This window comes from Heloderma suspectum, chromosome 1, assembly GCF_057233095.1.
Source record: "Heloderma suspectum isolate Gila_16-S chromosome 1, 16-S_ref, whole genome shotgun sequence".
NCBI classification, from domain to species: domain Eukaryota; kingdom Metazoa; phylum Chordata; class Lepidosauria; order Squamata; family Helodermatidae; genus Heloderma; species Heloderma suspectum.
Genome location: NC_139458.1, coordinates 398,905,901 through 398,923,525, shown reverse-complemented (window position 1 = coordinate 398,923,525; position 17,625 = coordinate 398,905,901). Strand labels below are relative to the sequence as shown.

Below are 17,625 nucleotides of genomic sequence, written 5' to 3'. Positions count from 1 at the left end.
TACTTATAAACTCTTGGTTAACATTCCTTTAAAAAAGGAAATATTTTATTTCTGCTAAATGAATGCCTCTAAGCATTAGATTCCATCAGCCTCACTTAGGGTGAAAGTCCCAAAAGATTCTCCTCCTGAAAACAGGCTGTATTTTATGGGCAAACCAAGCTATCTAAATCTAGATAAAACTCATTGGCTTGTAATCTTCACAATCATCTATACATCTAAATCTACATGCAAATCAAATGCTCTCATGCATTAACACATTCCAAAGCACCCAGGAGTTAGAGAGGCTCACTGCCTCACCAACAACAACCCCCACCGTCTATTTCCCTTTATTTACACTAGAGCTACCTAAATAATTCACACTGCCTCCTTTTCAGGCTGAACATTCTTCTGTTGAAGCTTGCAAGGAGCAATTGCAGCAACCAGATGGACACATGAATGCAGCAGGTGGGACAGATGGCAGACCGCCCTGTCTGACGCTGGCTGCCTTGGCTTGCGCTGCTTTTTCCTTCCAGGTACATTATCATCAGTGTAGCATAAAGTGGTATGCAAGAAAGGGGAAAGGGAGGAGAGAGAATCTATGTACGAAACTACAGGAGTCAGTGAAATAAATGACCAGCTGCTCACTTGCATTTTCTAACCAAATGCAATTCTTTCTTTCTTTTAAGCTCACAGGAATTACTTGTCTTCTCAAAGAAGCCCCCCACTCCATTTTCTTTTACTGGCATATTGCTTAGAAACATAGGTGTGATTTAAGAAGGAGATAAGTAAGATCTCCACAGCCGAGGAAAATTTACTGAAGCATCTGAGGCTTTTGAAACTAAGCACAAAACCCCATTCATACTGTGGTTTCTAACTCCAAAATACATTTCTCCATTTGCAAACAGTTATGCATTCTGTGGTGTCAACTGATTGCTGAAAGGACTGTTCTGGGTTTCTGCCTGAAGCCATATTGCTTGTTACATGCAAACCCAAATCCCCACTGATTTCAGTAACAGTTTTAGGTATGGTGGATTTCACCTAACTTCTAGCTTCAAGGTACGTACAAAGGACATTTTGCTATAGTGCAAATCTGGAGTCTTAAAATGCAGTGGAACCAATGGATAAAGCAATGCATACAAATTCTCTTTCTTGATATAATGGGGAATGAATATGGCCACATTTCCATGCAACTGTAGACTGATCATTCAAACTATTTTCTCTATCCGTTCTTGCCCCTTACACATTCATTACACTTCACCAATGGCGCTATCTATTTGTTCCTTCCTCAGAAATTCATGCGCTGGGAAGGGTCGTGACACAGTGGTAGACCACGTGCTTTCCAGGTTCAATCCCAGGCACCTCCAGGTAGGGCTGGAAATATTCTTGTCTGAAAGCCCAGAGAGCCGCTGCCAGGCAGTGTCGACAATACCGAGCTAGATGGACCGATGGTCTGACTCAGGATAAAGCAGAGTTCTATGTGTCTATATTCCTGTCTCCAAATGCACTCTTCTTCCACCAATCCAAATGCCAGCTGCCTCCTTTTGTTTTGAAATGCCTGCTTTAGGGACAAATCCTATGGCTGCTAGACAGTGACTAGATGGCCTTAGGATATCTTGTTTTCCGGGAACTGATCTTCCCCCACTTCTGCGTTGCCTCCGAGGCAGCGCAGAACAGCCCCATCCTCCACACTCGCAAGACAAGCACTGAGCAGCCGAAAAGGTGCATTCCGGGGTGAGAAGGGTGGAAATGCCAGTACGACACATCCAATGAGTCGTACAGCAGCCTCCTTCCCTGCTCAGCTCTCCTGCAGCTAGACAGCCGCAATTGGCTGTCTAGCCAAAAATGCAGGGCAGGAGAAGAGCGGAGGGAACGATCCCCTCTGTGCTTCTCCTGCCCTGCTTTGGATAAGCGGTTGCCTCTGAACTCTGAGTTCAGAGGCAGCCGCTTATCTGGATAGGATTGTGCCCTTACTGAAATTGCCAATAAGATCTAACAGTGCAATCCTTTACATGCCTACTCAGAAGTAAGCCCCATCACAGCTTTAAGGTTTAGTAATTTGATACAGCAACTTCTCTCATGCTCTTTGCTCACTACTTAATTATTTTTGTTTATCCATTGGATGAATCTACTATTTGCATGCGCTAATCAGTATAGCAAAATATTGCGAGAAGCATCACTGGGCTGTGAAACTGAAGGTATGAAAGCAGCATTTTCAAATTACAGTAGGAACCAAAATTAATCCAAAAAGGGACAGAGTGACTATATTAATAATGAACGAAACTAACAGGACTTGAGAAAATGTGGACTCAATCTCAGCTATGTGCCTTTGCACTTAAAAAAAAAATAATCAAGACACTGTGAGGACAGGGAGGAAAGAAAACCACTGAAATCCTATTAAAAAAAATTGGTGTATTTCTGACCTGGCACAAACAAGGTTCTGTTTAAGATCGCACAAGCCAGTCTGCTCTCATAGGATTTCCAGACTGGTTTTGAGGCCAGAGAAGTTAAGCAGTTTGGATAAGCTTCAGATAAACATGCAAACTTTTATACACTTATGAGCAATGGTCAAGGGTCTGAACCTTTAAAGGTCTGTCCACTTAATGGTAAGGTAGAAAAAGATGGAAGAGTTCAAGGAATGATTCTGAGCGGGGATACAGAGTCAAGTTCTGCCTACAGTTTACTTCAATCTTAAGAGGATGTTTTTGCAGACTATTAGGGTGCAACCAGAGATGCAGTCAGATCTCTGTGGTTTGAATAAAACTGAACAGCAGTAATGAGGCTTACTAATCATCCTGAGACTTTGTTATTGGGAAGAAGGTTAATCTTTCCTCATAACTCACCCCCCTCATGTGATGTGTCCCACAGGGGAAGGTTGCTTCCATATGCCCATTGGGAAGTTCCAGGTTCCTCCCGGTAGCTTCCTTTTATTCTTCTCAAAGAGACATTAATGAAAATCAAAGGGTTTTCCAGTTCAACATGCATCATAGTGCAAAGGACTGATGCCACAAACAAAAACAAGCAAAGTCTGGATGCACATCTAGAACTTGGGGGGAGGAGACTTTGAATGTCAACCATAAGAAATAACAAATATTGGTTTGCACAGCACAAGAGTGTTAATAAGCGACAGTGGCTTGTTAACCAGACCCGTGTGTGCCGGTTACATGCCAGCTAATTTCCCTAATTATGCAGGTTTTTGCGATCCCTGAAGCCGGCGAGGGTGCATGGCTTGGATGGTTAACAAACCACCCAGCCACCCTACAACAGATTGTGGGTTCTGGGTTGTTTGTTAACCACCCCAGCCACCCACCCTCTCAGGTTTTGGACATCATAACAACCCGTGCCCAGTGAGGGTAATTAGGGAAATGAACGGGCACACGACTGGCATGCACAACGTGGTTCACAAGCTGCTGTGGTTTAATAACCACCTTTGTATCATGCGATCCCTGTCAATATCACTACCATTAGCCTTACAGTTTCACAATGTTTTCATATGTATTTTCAGATAGCTGATTTTTAAAAAGTATATTAAAGATATGTTTCATGTAATACCATCTCAATCATTTCATTTTTTATAGGAAAGGAAATATAAAATTAGAATTCATGTTTTCCTCTTCTTGCAGAAGTGTTTTTATTTAAGGAATTCACATCCCGCCCTTCAATAAAATTACCAGTGTGGCTTATAAAATTTTCAGATATGCATCTATGGCAACTTTCACTTTCATAATTTTGAATGGGATTGGAACACAATCATGTTCACATTTATAGAATTGGTCACTGTGCTTCTGAGGTCCTGCTTTCTTTGTGGTAGAACAATATCCCTGGACTTTTGGCTTAATTACACCATGAAATGTACATGTTTTCCAAAACTACAAATGTATTTAAGAAGTGTGGCTACTTTAATATAGTTTGTCTTTAAAACAGGTACTTGATTTTAAAGACAATCCCCGATGATCTTGTTATACATGTACCGTGTGATCCTACATATGTTTTCTTGAAAGTAAAACCTACCGAGTTCAATGGGACTTACTCCCTAGCAAGTGTGTTTAGGACAATCATACATTATTAGAGCTCCAAAAGTACTGTGTTTTATCATATAGCTTGTTTAGAAATACACTCATCCATGCTCACGCATGAACGCACACAGAAAAAGTAGGACAACATAGAATTTGAAAAATAATTCTTATGCCCCAATACCATTTTCAAAGGAGAAGACATTTCTGCTGGGTGGGAAAAGAGCTGTACTTTTAAATTAGCTATATTGAATCTAGATACCATAATTCACCAAGGTGCACAGCTGCCACAATTGGGGTCAGCATTTCAAAGGCACTGAAACGCAGCATCCCCTACTTTTCTCAATGGGAGCTGCAGGGTGCACAGCAATTTTGTAAACCTAGCTTGCTTTGTTACTAAGCACCTACAAAAGATAGCTGAGCATTTTCCAAAATCTCTCCATATATTCAGGTGTTCAAATGAATGTTGAGAGGGGGGAGGCTTCTGACTTTGACAAGAAAACTGAGCCAGCTACGACATCCATGTGCTGAGAGAAAGTTACACAGAATATTTTTTAAAAAATACTCTGTCACCTTAAATATACATTTTCCCAAGGGTCTAAATTGCTCAGGTCAGATAAAATGCCAATTTAATACTGGGGAATAATGAAGCCAACTTAGAAATTGTTATGTTGAAATTCTAGATAAACAGCAAGGGCAAAAATGTGGGCCCTCTTATTCATCTCTAATGCAGATAAATGGAGGTAAATAAGAGGAGTGGGGAGGTTAGTAACCCTGAACTCAAATATGTATGTATTAATAATCACTTTTATTCATTTCTCACACCAACTCCCAGTTTTTTTCTTACAGACAATACTTTGAAAGCTGTGTATTTATGCATGAAATGCAGACACCAAAATAAAATCCCCAATATCACAAGTTCTTTAACATGCCCTCGTAAAATTACCAATATTAAAACTGTCAAACTCATCCTTAAGGTCTTGCATTTCTATCTTCATCCATTTCCTAGTTTACGTGTGTTCACTCTGAAGACCTCGGCTATGGCACTTTTCAGCCTTGATTTATTTATTTATTAGCTCTGTAATTAAAGAGAACCTAGTTTCTACATCCTGTTAAACATCAGGCATTTAATCTCAGGTCCCTCCCTCAACTTTCTCCTTTAACACCATGGCTCGCACTACCTTGCCCCTAAAAATAATACTACATTCCTACCCTACCCTTAACTTCTGTAAGACCTGAGTTATATCACTGTTCTTTCATTTGAAAGAACATACTAACATATGAATTTAAAACCTTCCTTCTAAACAAAAAGAAACGTTACTTATTATTGTTTGCTTTTGAAGTGCCAGAAACATACCCTAGGGTGTAGAACGTACAAAATTCAAACAGATCTATCCCTGAATGGGCTCACAATATCAGCCACCCAAGGAAAAAGACAGACAAAGGCAGAGAAGCAGGATATGAGAAAGTACTTACCTCTCTGCAGCAGTTGAGCAGCACCATTTATATAGCCCATTGGACAGTGTTTAGTAAACAGGGTGTGTATGGTTAGTGAGTGTTTCTATTTGACTGTCCTCCTAAAAGCAAGGCAAAGCTTCTGTTTTTAGTGCACACTTTGGTTCAGTGTTAATCCTGTTTTATGTTGTTCACACCTGCTACTGACTAGCAGCCTGCTGACGGTTTATGGTTTGTGCTGCTCTAAGTGAATCTCTACTAACCCCGCCTAAAACATCAACAAAAGCCACTCTGCTGAACCCAAAACAAAAGCTGATCCCAGTCTTTAAAAACTTTCTAAAGCAATAGGCCACACATTCATGTACTTCTCCAGAACGTACAGAGGTTTTGAGCAAAATGATACTCTCTTTCAAACCTAAAAATACTACTTATTATTCTTATGGATGGTTTTAAAAATACATTAAGTACAAATCACATTCTAGATCAGGACTCCAGTAAAGTATCCACTCCCATGCTGTAAAGGTACATAGTTTCTGACCAGCAACAGAAAGTATACACCTATCAGGCATATACTCAATAATTCCCTCTCATTTCTGAGGAATTTTTGTAATAGGATTTACATACAACTGAACTGGATGAGTTGCAATTTTGCTTGCGGTGATTTGAATAACGAATGAAGAATGGCATTGAAAGTGTAAACCCCATGTAAATATGCATCATTATAAATATGCAAACCCCACTTAAAAATCAGAATCATTTTCAATTCCAATTAAAATGCTGACATTTAAAGATATTAATACACAACATTCTCTGCCCCTAGTCCTATAAAAATTTCTGAACACATGTGGGGAACTAAAAAGCTTCTTGCCTCTCATCTACAAAATGACCCACTGGAAACAAATATGCAGGTCAAAGTTTTATACATTTAAGCACTTAACAATACAATCCTATGTACGCTTACTCAGAAATAATTACTGCTGTTTTCAGTTGGGCTTACTACCACGTAGGTGTGCATGGAATGTCAGCCTATGACTAAATTCATTACTGCAAAACAACCTAATTTTCAGTCATATTATGTTTCTCTCAGGTAATATTAACGTCCATAGCACAACAACGGCAGCTTTGGAAAACACACCAGCTCTGCTGAGGTGTATAACATTTGAGCTGTAAATATCATATTTATGTCCTTGGTAGAACTCAACTTTGCATCCCCATTTTTTTTTTCTGTGCTCTTCCTTTCTTCTGTTTTTCGGCATGCATTATGCCAGTTCCTTGTGCCCACTACACTACAAGGCCTTGGCAGGCACCATACCATTTCCATTATACCTGCGCTCCCTGTGCTGTTGTAGCCTGGGCAAAAGCCAATGTTGTTTGGCCTTAGCAAATACCAAGCAAATGTTCTAAGTCCTATCATGATACTTGCTATGCTGGTGAATAAGTGCTTAGAAAAGACCTTCTGATTGTTGCATCCATGCTCTGTCACAAAACATAGGAACTTACAAAGGACTCTCGTACCATTCACCTCAGTATTATTAACACTAGGGATGAGCAGATTTCAGGCTTGCAGGGTCACTTTGACTTTTACTAGAACCCCGAGAGTCACCAACCAAAGCCCAGATGCAAAATAGTTCTGCAGGCCAGCAGGCAAGAATTAAGGAACAGGGTGCCTCTGAGATATGCTCAACCCAGGAATTTGTGATCAGTACTTAAACCAAGCTCACAAGTCCTTTCACACAAAAATCCACACCTGGTCTTCTCCCAAAGATTTTTTTTTCACCAACTTAATTTAAGGGCTGGGGGAATCTTCTTAGTTGTTGCTATTGTTATAAAATTGAGAATAAGAAACCCCTGATGATCTATTGCAAATTACCCAAAGGTCTATCAGTAGATCCCAGTCTATCTTCTGCCCATTCCTGATCTACAATGACTGGCAGTAGCTATCTATGGCTTCAGACAAGAGTCTTTCCCAGCCCCATCTAAGGAAGCCTTTGCATGCAAGCATGTGGTCTACCACTGAGCTACAGCCCTTCCCCATATTGTTGTTGGACCACTGTTGCAGGTCAGAGAACCAAGCAACTAATTTTAGATATATGCCTTTAAAAACTGCTGTATATAAAGCCTGTTTACGCAACAACAGGGCTGATTTCATCTCACTTACTTCCACATGGTCCCGTTTTCCTGAGGTGGTTGAGCATCGACTTCACAACTGACTGCCAAGGTCCGCATGGCATTGCAGATTGAAGCAAGCCCACAATCAGAGACTAGATAACCCAGCGTCCTCATCTCTGATGCAATCCCACCACTGTATTGTGCACAGGAGGCAGAACACTGGCTGCGCAGCCTCTAACTTGTCATATATACTGCAGCAGTAGGAGGAACAGAGAAGCCATAAGCCATCTCTTAACTTTTCATCCCATGAACTTCTCTGTAGCCAACTGAAAGAAGCCAGTCCTTTAAAATGACATTAATGAACTTCCCATCAGCATATACACAGCTGAAAAAAATATAATCCAAAGGTTTTCAGAAAGTACAAATGAATCTGCCACACACCCAAAAATTTCTCCCATATCTCTACTGTGATTGCTGCTTAAAATCCAGATGTGTGACCACAAACTGATTTGCAATCGTTAGCAACTCTTAATTCGGTTAAAAAATGAAGTGAGCATTTAAAAAGCCAAAAAAATAGCATTTCAAAACAAGTGAATTATAATACAGCATACTGGGCAAGATTGTATAGATAAACATTTATTCATATCATTGGCAACAGTAACTTACTGATCATATGGTATTTGTGGTTTAGTAGAATACTGTTGATTCCAAGGCTATGTTTAGTGATTGAAAGAAAATAGTGGTGCACCCTGCTACCTTCAAGCACTGCATCCAAATATGTCCGCTTCAGGAGGAGTTAAGACTACTTTATTTTGATTGCAGTCTTTTCCCCAGGCAGAGAATTTTATTTCAGTTTGAATGTTTAAACCATTACATTTTCAGTGATGCATTTTTATATTTACAGTTGACATCTTCATAGAAGAATGAAACCTCTGACCAACAGCTCTAAAGCATGAAGTTTGCCTCAAGTAAGTACTTAAATTATTTTACAGCCAAATGGAGCCAGTTGTTTTTAGCTAAAATTTGATAAACCTTAAACTGAAGTCCTTTTCTTTAAATGAAGGTCTCGAATTGCGAAAATAAACTTGCCAATGAAATATATATTTATCCAAAAAGCCTACTGAAATCTGAACAGCTGAGGCAGTTTATCAGCATGTCAACATTTTGCTCTTAAAGTCCCTGTCTCAGTTAAAGGTACAGAACAAGGGTGCCTTGATTAATCGAATACTATCGACATAAGTGGGTAACAGTGATCTCACTGATGGTAATCAGTAAAAATCCCAAATCAATCTATTGTGGTTTGCTCTACAATGTATCAACCTGAATAAAACAAAGTTATCTGCATGCTTGAACAGAAGTATAACAATGTTAAAGCCCAATATTAGAAGAACCTGAAAATATCAGACTCTCTAAAGTATTCACTAAACCAGAAGCTTTTTATGCTAAATTCTTTTCTTAATTTTGTAGAAAGTGTGCTAACACCCATATAACCTGTTCACTTAAGTGATGGTTTTGTTGTCTCCTCAATTTGTGCTTTATGTATATAACTTTGTATAATTACATATGAAAATGTTTATTTCAGTAATGTGTCTGCATGTTCCTTTTTTTTTGTACACTAAAATATGCAAACTAACAGTACAGTTTTGTTTTTGTTTATTTTTTTTAAAAGACAGCCATAAATTGGCTATTTAGGAGTTTTAGCTTTAAATAATACTGATAACAACTGAATCTTAGGTCTCACATATTAAAAACAATGGTGGATATGTTGGATTATGAAGTAAGCTCCTAAGATTAGGTCATGTATTTAATAGACTAGAAGAGGATAAAGATGCTGAAATTTTCTGAAGAATGCTTGAAATGGATATATTCCACTTCTCAAAAGAGCTGCTATTGTTGCCAAGGGCTCCTTTCTCAATATATTCACCTGCACTTTAGTCAAGGTAACAAGTCCTCCTCTTCATTATTGCATACTCACAAGCACCATACTATTCAATTTAAATGGAAAAAAGGCATGACATGTCTAAAACATTTACTTTTGCTAATGTAAAAGTGTTGGCATTTTGCTGTATTCCTGATAAGCTGGTGCCAGTGGAAGTGATTATTCTTTTCTTATTCAAAGCATATCAGCAGTCGAAAGCACTCTCAATCTTATCAGGTGTATGAACAGCACAGTTACTGAAAACAGTTTGTCCTGCTTCTCTCTCTTTCTGCCAGGCTATCAGATAAACCCAACTAACTAACTGTATTTACACACAATCAAACATAAGCTGTATCTTCGAAGAACTGTTGACTGATTTCAACATGCTACAGGTTTGCTGCTCAACATTACTGTCACAAAAATGCCAGCAGTGTGTATCAGAAAAAGACAACCAGGAAGAAACCTCTATTAAAAACACACACTCCACTAATATAAAACAGAAAAGTGGGCAGCAGGATAGCAACAAGGGGCCCAGAACTAAACTTAGGAATTAACATTTTTGATACAACACCCCCATAATGTTAGCATCTCAATACTGCTCCGATTTCATGCTACATTAGCTTTCTGTGACATCCAATATATGTTTGCCTATCTATGTTGCTCTTTATTATGCTCTTGGCTTGCTAACTTCCTTCAATTCATATTTTTATTTATTGATTAATAAGCACAGAAAAAACTACTTGCACCAAGGAGAGAATATTCAATAGAATTCTAAAACACATGTTACATTTGACAGTAAATTACACAATCCTTGCCCCACAGATGATAAAGGCTTTAGCATGTTAATAATACCCCTATCCACCAACTTCTTCTGCTGAACACCTCCGGCAGAACAGAAAAGGGCAGGCACATGCCACCACCTGAGCCCTTCCTCGTGCTTCTGCCTCAACTCCAGGAACAGAATGAACCATTCTCTAGATTTGTAGGAGAACAATTAGATGAATTAAGCCAAGTGTACTGTGCAATTCAGCTGATTGTTGCTTCTCCATCTGTGACACCGTGGTCCCCAAGATTAATGGGATAGGTGTCACTCATACCAATGTAAACCAGCGGCAGTATATGTACAGCTCTTGCTAATATGACCCTACCCCTGCTGTAGAAAACCATTCTCTAAAATGATGACGATACAGTGCCCAGTAGTCTTGCTTCAGATACTTGAAGTCCCATCTTCCACCTTTACTGCTTCTGGGGAAAACACAATTTGAAATAAATGGTGTTCATGCCATTTCAGAACATACGATCATTTCCTCTAGGTAGATGGTTGCTATGAAAATATTTACCTGATGGAACAATTTAATAGAAGAAATATTTAATATTTAATGGAAGAAATCTTTCATTAACTAGCTAGGCTGGAAAACATATGTGAATTTTGTACAGCACTTATCAGTCATTACATTTCTTTGCTTGTTGGTATTTGTCAGTCAGAAATCAACTATATTTTTCCATTTTTAAGTCATCTCCTTATTATCTTTTCCTGTCTTTGCTTAACTTTAAAAAAACAAAACAAATTATTTATTTGTTGGTTCACTAACCTACATGGACCAGGCTTGCCAAAATGAATTCCTCTGGTGTATATTGCAGCCATAATAACCTTTTCATCTGACATCACCTGGGAATATTTAAGAAAAAAAAAGAACCTTTAACTTAAGAAACAAACTAAAACCTATAGCAAATCCCAAGAAATTACAAGATGTGGAAATGTCTTGGAAATAAAAAATGGCAATTGTATATACAGATATAAAGATCAGCCCTTGTTTTCTGATGCCTTATCCATAATGGAGTGTTATTTTAAATAGCAATTTGAATGCACTGAACAACCTTGCTATGTTGCATATGATATTAATATTTGACTAGCTGTTGTATGTATTGTACAAAAACACTTAGAATTTTTAAAAAAAACACTGCAGATGTTAGATGAGAGTAGGTGTTTTCTCCAATATTATTTCTGTCAACAAACTATGAGGAAAGGAAGGAACAGAATCCCAGGGGGTAAGAGCAGCGAGCATAAAATAAGCCATCTTGTTCTCATCCTCCCACACTCTGCCCTTATCTACTTGCATCTTTATATGGGTAGGAACTTAACTATTGCTCAGGGGCCAGTCAACATCATTTCATGTGGCTTTTCTCCATTATATTTGTTACTGACTGTACATCTGTATGCGTTTAAGGAGATAAAGTTTGAATTGGGGTTGTCTAGTTTCTGGCTGGATCTCTACGTGGTTTTTTATTATTATTACGGGGCTGGAAATAAATTGGCAACATGTTCCCCTTCTAACTAGCCACAGCCATCAATCTCTGATCACACCTATTAAAATCCCTTTGTAGCCCATGCAAGGTCTTGCGACAGCTTGACCAGTTGTTTAAGGAAAGGGCGTGTGATGGAGCAAAGCTAAATCGACACATCTGTGATACTTCTGATGCCCCTCAGCATGGCTAATATTAATTTGTTTTCTTTGGCTAGGTAAGTGCTGCCAAAACACATTACATATGGTATATAGTTCCAATCAAAATGATGAAAAGGAGATGTGCACTTTTGTCTCACTCAAAACAACATGAAAAAGACACAGGAGTAAGTGAGACAGCAGCTTGCAAACGAATAATGCTGAGAGAGTCTACATAGATTTTGCTTTTCCATTTTCTTCAATGGTGATGCACAAGGAATGTTCCACTTATTTCAGTGGCTTGTATTCAAACGTTCCTCTGTACAAGTGGAAGGCACTTTCACTTGTGTGGGATGTTGTCATTTCCCCTGCCCCATTTGCGCCCCCTCTGACCTCCAAAAAATGGCTTCATGGGGTTGATAGATTTTCCTGAGGAGCTTCTGGGGAGAATGGGGGTTGCAGGTGAGGGGGCAAATCAGCACTCTGTCCCAGCACAAACAAAGCACCTTCTGCTCATGCAGCAAGATCTTTGGATCCATGCTTATACGATTTACTGCCAAGTATTCATGTTTATGAAAATCTGAAGTTTTATTTTCATATTTAGTCTCAGTACCATACACATTCAGTTCCTTGGACTGAAAACAAATCTCAGCTTTACAGTTACTCAGGGCTATATCTTTTTTGTCAGTTCTAAAGGGGACACCCCCACCCCACTCCAAGACCATGTTGACATGCATATAAATGCATTGCTATCGTATTTTAAAATGCATAAGTAAATGTACACAAACCTGCAAAATAATAATACATGTATTTATGAGTTGTTTGGGGAAAAGGGAACTCTGGTTTAAAAACAACAACACCTGGCATTTCGGTACAATAAAGGACCGCTCTTCCAGGGCATGTATTGGACAGTGTGGCTTGAGAATAAGAGCACATTTCTGCAGAATGGTTAATCCCCCCCCCCGCCCCACACCCACACACACACACACACACACACACTTTACAAGACATAATTTTCAATACGTCTTTACTATAAAAAAGGAAGAAAAATCCAACCCACCGTAGGGGTAATAAAGAGATCTTATGACCTAGACATGCAAATTAAGGAGAAAGTTTTCTTTATATATGGTGTACATATTAGCTCACTTGAACTAAGAATTATTGGTGGGATTAAACAAGAGTCTGGGGGGGGGGGACAAAAGCAAATTCTAGCCAAAACTTTTATTTCCTAAAATAAAAAAGCAATAAAAAAACCTAATTTATAGATGAGCCTATTTTGAGCTCTAACCTGCTCTGAATGAGAAGTATTTCACAATTAGTAAAGAAGGAATACATAATAATTGCATTAAGTTTTATTTGCTACAGGAACAAATAAGGCTACCTTACTATCTTAAGCCCTATTATTCACTAGTATGCCCACTGATGGAGCTGAATTATATGCATTTTTAAAGGATTTCAGCCTTTTAGGAGGATTTAGACTTGAGGCATGTGTCATCATGCAAGAATGACACAAGTTACTTGGGAAAGCAAACAATTTCAAATTGATTATATAATTATAATCCGAAATATATTTTTTAAAAAATGGGGGAAAATTGGGAGTAAAATCCTGTAAATAATTTTCTTTAGTGTTTTTCTATGCATATTCAAGTTCAATATAAAACATTTAGAAGAGGAAAGCAAAGGAAATTAAAAGGTGTATGTATCCTAAACGGCAGATGTTTACATTAAAATGGATTTTCAATTTTCTCTTTAGAGACTAATACTTTTAATATAAAATTGGCTATATGTCAGACAAGTTATGCCTTCAGAATGCAAACATGAAAATCCTAGCTGTTATAATTGATGAATGCAGAAGTTCAAAGAACTGAATTATAGTATCTTCTGTTGGAGAAAAATATGAATGTGAAAATGACAGCACCTGGACTGCTTATCCAAAGGAATGCACCAGGGAATACAACCCCCCCCCCCAAACCCAACAACAAATCAAGACAATCTGATATCTGTGTTGCTATTTATTGAGTTTATTTTTTTAAGGCAACAAAAAAGTTTCAAAAAATGTTTGCCTATGTATACTGTATGAAAAACAAATATAATTAAAATGCATATAACATAAGGTGCACACATATAAAGCATGCTTCCATATATCCATACAACAATTGTTTTATATCAAAGTAAATAAATGTTGATATGTCTTAGCCAAAGAAAACTGGATGTTAAAAGAGAGAGAGAACCCTTCCCCAAAACGTGGAGAACATGTAAAATGGGGATGTCAGACTACAGGAGACTGCTGGTTGTCATCCCAGCACTATCAAACTCATACACATGAGTATGATTGGAGACAGAGAAGCTAAATATTTCACTGTCAGAGCATGTCGAGAAGTGCAATTCATTTCTCTCTCATGTGCTTTAGGACAATGACAATTTAATACAAGGCCAGTGGATGTAAAAGAGATAAAAACCCAACCAGCCCAGCATAATCATAGATTTCCTCCTGAGAGCTTGCTAGGGCTAGAAAGGCACTAGCAGAGATCAACATTTTATTGTTTCTGTCCCCCAATGAATGTGCTGTGAAGCAGAATCCAAACCATATGCAATATAACCGAGTTGCTTTGAACTTCTAGAGGGATGCCGTATCTGATTTATTCCAAATTTCTTGTATCTAGCATTTTTTACCAACTGATAACAGGCTAACAAGAATATTCATAAAGGGCCATTGCTTTGAAGACTGTCAATAAATATTGGTGTTGTTCATTTCTATTTATTTTTGCAGTAAGACCAAAGCCAAAAGGTCACAGTACATCCAAAATGTTTAATAGCAGGAAGTTTGCCAGGCTATTTAACTACAATGTTAATTTAAAAAATAGATTGTAATAATATAATGTCATATACACTATTAGGCTCCGTCTGAAATGGGGAAGGGTCTTCAAAAATTGTTGAAAAATAATCCCAGACAAGTTACCTCCTGTGTTTCATGTATAGCACCATGTATTTTGAAATTAATTGTAAAAGTGCGGCTTTGCTAATGAGGCAGTCCTTATCTTTCCTCAGCAGTCCAAGGGGAAGTATTTTCTCCTGTGGGCTTTATATGCTTTGCCTTTCTTTAAATGCCCAAAGTGATACTCAAAGTAACTTCAAAACAGATTAAAACAACAAAATTCATCAGCTGAAACACCATTAATATCCAAAATATTAGCTCCAAGAGAGAAGGATAGATTTATTTCTATTATTTTATTTTTCTGAAAATAAACATTTTCTAAGACCTCCTTTCCTTTCAAACTTAGTTACCAGTTTTCTTAAAAAAAACACTAATCAAGAGTGTTAAATGTGTTACTGTAATTTACTTTTTTCTCCAGAGTGTCAGTTTATCATCTGCCTTATTTATTTTTAAATGAAATACTTTAAAAAAAATCTTAAAGTAAGGACACCAGGGGGAGGGAGAAAACTGCAGGGGGGGGGGCAGGGGGAATGATCATCCATTCAAGAGAATTAATGGATATTCACAAGGGCTTTGCTAATAACACAGGTTAATTACTGCTGCAACACACCAGGCTCAGTAAATAAAAGAACAGAACCATAAACACATTAAAATGAGCAACCATTACTAAAAAGGGGGGGGGGGTCAGGCCCAGCAAATAAAAAGCTGTCAGACAGCAATTTCAGCACTAGCTCTTTGCACTCTGTCAGCTGTAAAAACTGAACAACAGAAATCCAAACTTGGAAAATATATAGTAAGCTGGGGTGGGGAGTGTCTATTTGAGAGGCTATATAAGAGTTCGTTATGAAAAACAATTTATTAATTCTCATTTAGCCAGCAAGTATGCTTAGACTATATGCAATTTGGTTAAGGAGATCGCATCCTTGAGGTTTTTCTCATGCGTATTGACTGCATGTTAGATTAATACATACACATACATACACACACACACACACACTTACAGATATGTGACAACTATCATTTCCATTCTACATCACACTAAAGAAACTAACCTTACAGTCAAATCAGAAGTCTTAACTTCCTCCCCGTTCAATTAGCTACCCTTCACCCACAGCAAATATTGCACCTATTTCCAGATCAATTTTTCTGGAAATAAGAGCTATACAATAAAAGAGGTAGGCGGTAAATGAAACAAACAACTATGATATCTAGCCATTTCATGAATTACATTAATAAAGAAGGAAAAATGCAGATTCCACAGAGCAGCTCTCCAACATAATGTTTTTGAAAGTAAACATCACAAAATTTGTGTACAATCTTTCAGAGCTCTCAAGCATCTTTTGTCTCCCAATTCTGTCATCAACGCTCACTATTGAAATTTCAGCCATCCATCCAAAGTTTCAGTTCTTGGCATCTGCATAATTTATCTTGTGTAGTACAAAACAAGTTTGCTTATTTGCTTATTTTTAAAATCATATGTACTATGACATTCACATTAGCACTGCCTCATTTCAGTACTGTTATGTTTGGAAGAGGTCGAGGGTTCAAATTCATGAAATGAACAGAGCTACAAAGGGAAATGTACACAGTGCAGAGAAGATATCTGAAGTCACAAATCTATTTGTCTTTCTATGCTTGGCATTCAGAGATCATGTTTAAATTTACTAAGTGAGTTCCTCCCCCCCCCCTTTTTTTAGAGTGTTTCAGTTGCCTTTCCTTCTTCCAACAGCTGTGACAACTGTTAAAACAGTCAGTAAAATTAAGTCCGGTCTATAATCCTTTAGTCAATGTTACATTTTAATCAGAGGTTGGAGGAGATTTTATATTATGACCACACCATTTCATTTAGAACAATTAAAGTGACACACGTGTATAAATCAGCAAATATGTTTATTGCATCTGTTCTATTAACTTGTATTTTAAATTAGCATTACTTTTTTGCAAGGCAAAAACAAGTGTTGCAGATGGCGTTAAGTTTTTGCATTCTTTAACATGCGCTAGCCAGATATCAAAGCATACCTAGTGACAGTAAGGCAGATGTCAATGTTCTATCAGTTTTTAGCCTGGTGCCACCTCACACACATTCACACTATAAAAAGTGCAAACTCTAGAAATAATCTGATACTTTTATTTCATCTCTGTAGCTACCTTTATAGCTCAGTATGCATCATATGCCACAAAGCAAGAACACAATTACTAGTTATATTAATAGCAAATAAAGCTCTGTGGTTTATGAATTAGAATTAGACAGAGAGACAGATGTGTTGCTGGGCATTAGATAGTTCTGCCTGCCCAGTGAACCACAGATACATCCAGCCATACATCCGGAAGACTTGTAATGGGGCGGGGGGACATGGGGGAGAAGAAAGCTAATTGTGGCAAGGAAGGAGAGAATGGTTTGAATCTTCCACCAGAGCCAAAAAGGCATGTGCCCTGATTTCATTTAAATGCATCTACTTTAAGAGGCGTATCAAAACTAATCACTTAACTCTAAAAAGGTAAATTCAAGAAAGCTCCTTAAAAAAAGAACATCTTCCTAACTTTAGAATTTCTCCCCTCCCCTCACCCACCAAAGACTACCTATCTCAACTTGGAACAGTGACAACTGCACTTATGCACAGATTAAGACATTTTAGACCACACTGTACATCACCTTACTGAGTACTGATCTATAAACCACATCTCAGTGAGCATGCTAATACTGTTTATTTACTTTCTTCTGCAGATGAACAAGGAATCCTGTCTTCCCACACACACCATATCATTTTCCTATGGGTA

The 17,625-nt window shown here is 38.0% G+C and overlaps 1 protein-coding gene across 3 annotated transcripts in view; it reads right to left on the bottom strand.

Moving 5' to 3' along the window:
• ESRRG (estrogen related receptor gamma) overlaps positions 1 to 17,625 on the bottom strand; it is a 309,940-nt gene that overhangs the window by 271,491 nt on the left and 20,824 nt on the right. The window contains exon 2 of one of the 3 annotated variants that reach the window (XM_084828789.1): positions 11,064 to 11,140. The exons of the other annotated variants lie outside the window; for them this stretch is intronic. Coding sequence (XP_084684915.1) covers positions 11,064 to 11,137 — 74 coding nt within the window. The 5' untranslated portion in view covers positions 11,138 to 11,140. The remainder of the gene's footprint in view (positions 1 to 11,063; positions 11,141 to 17,625) is intronic. 3 annotated transcript variants of the gene reach the window in all.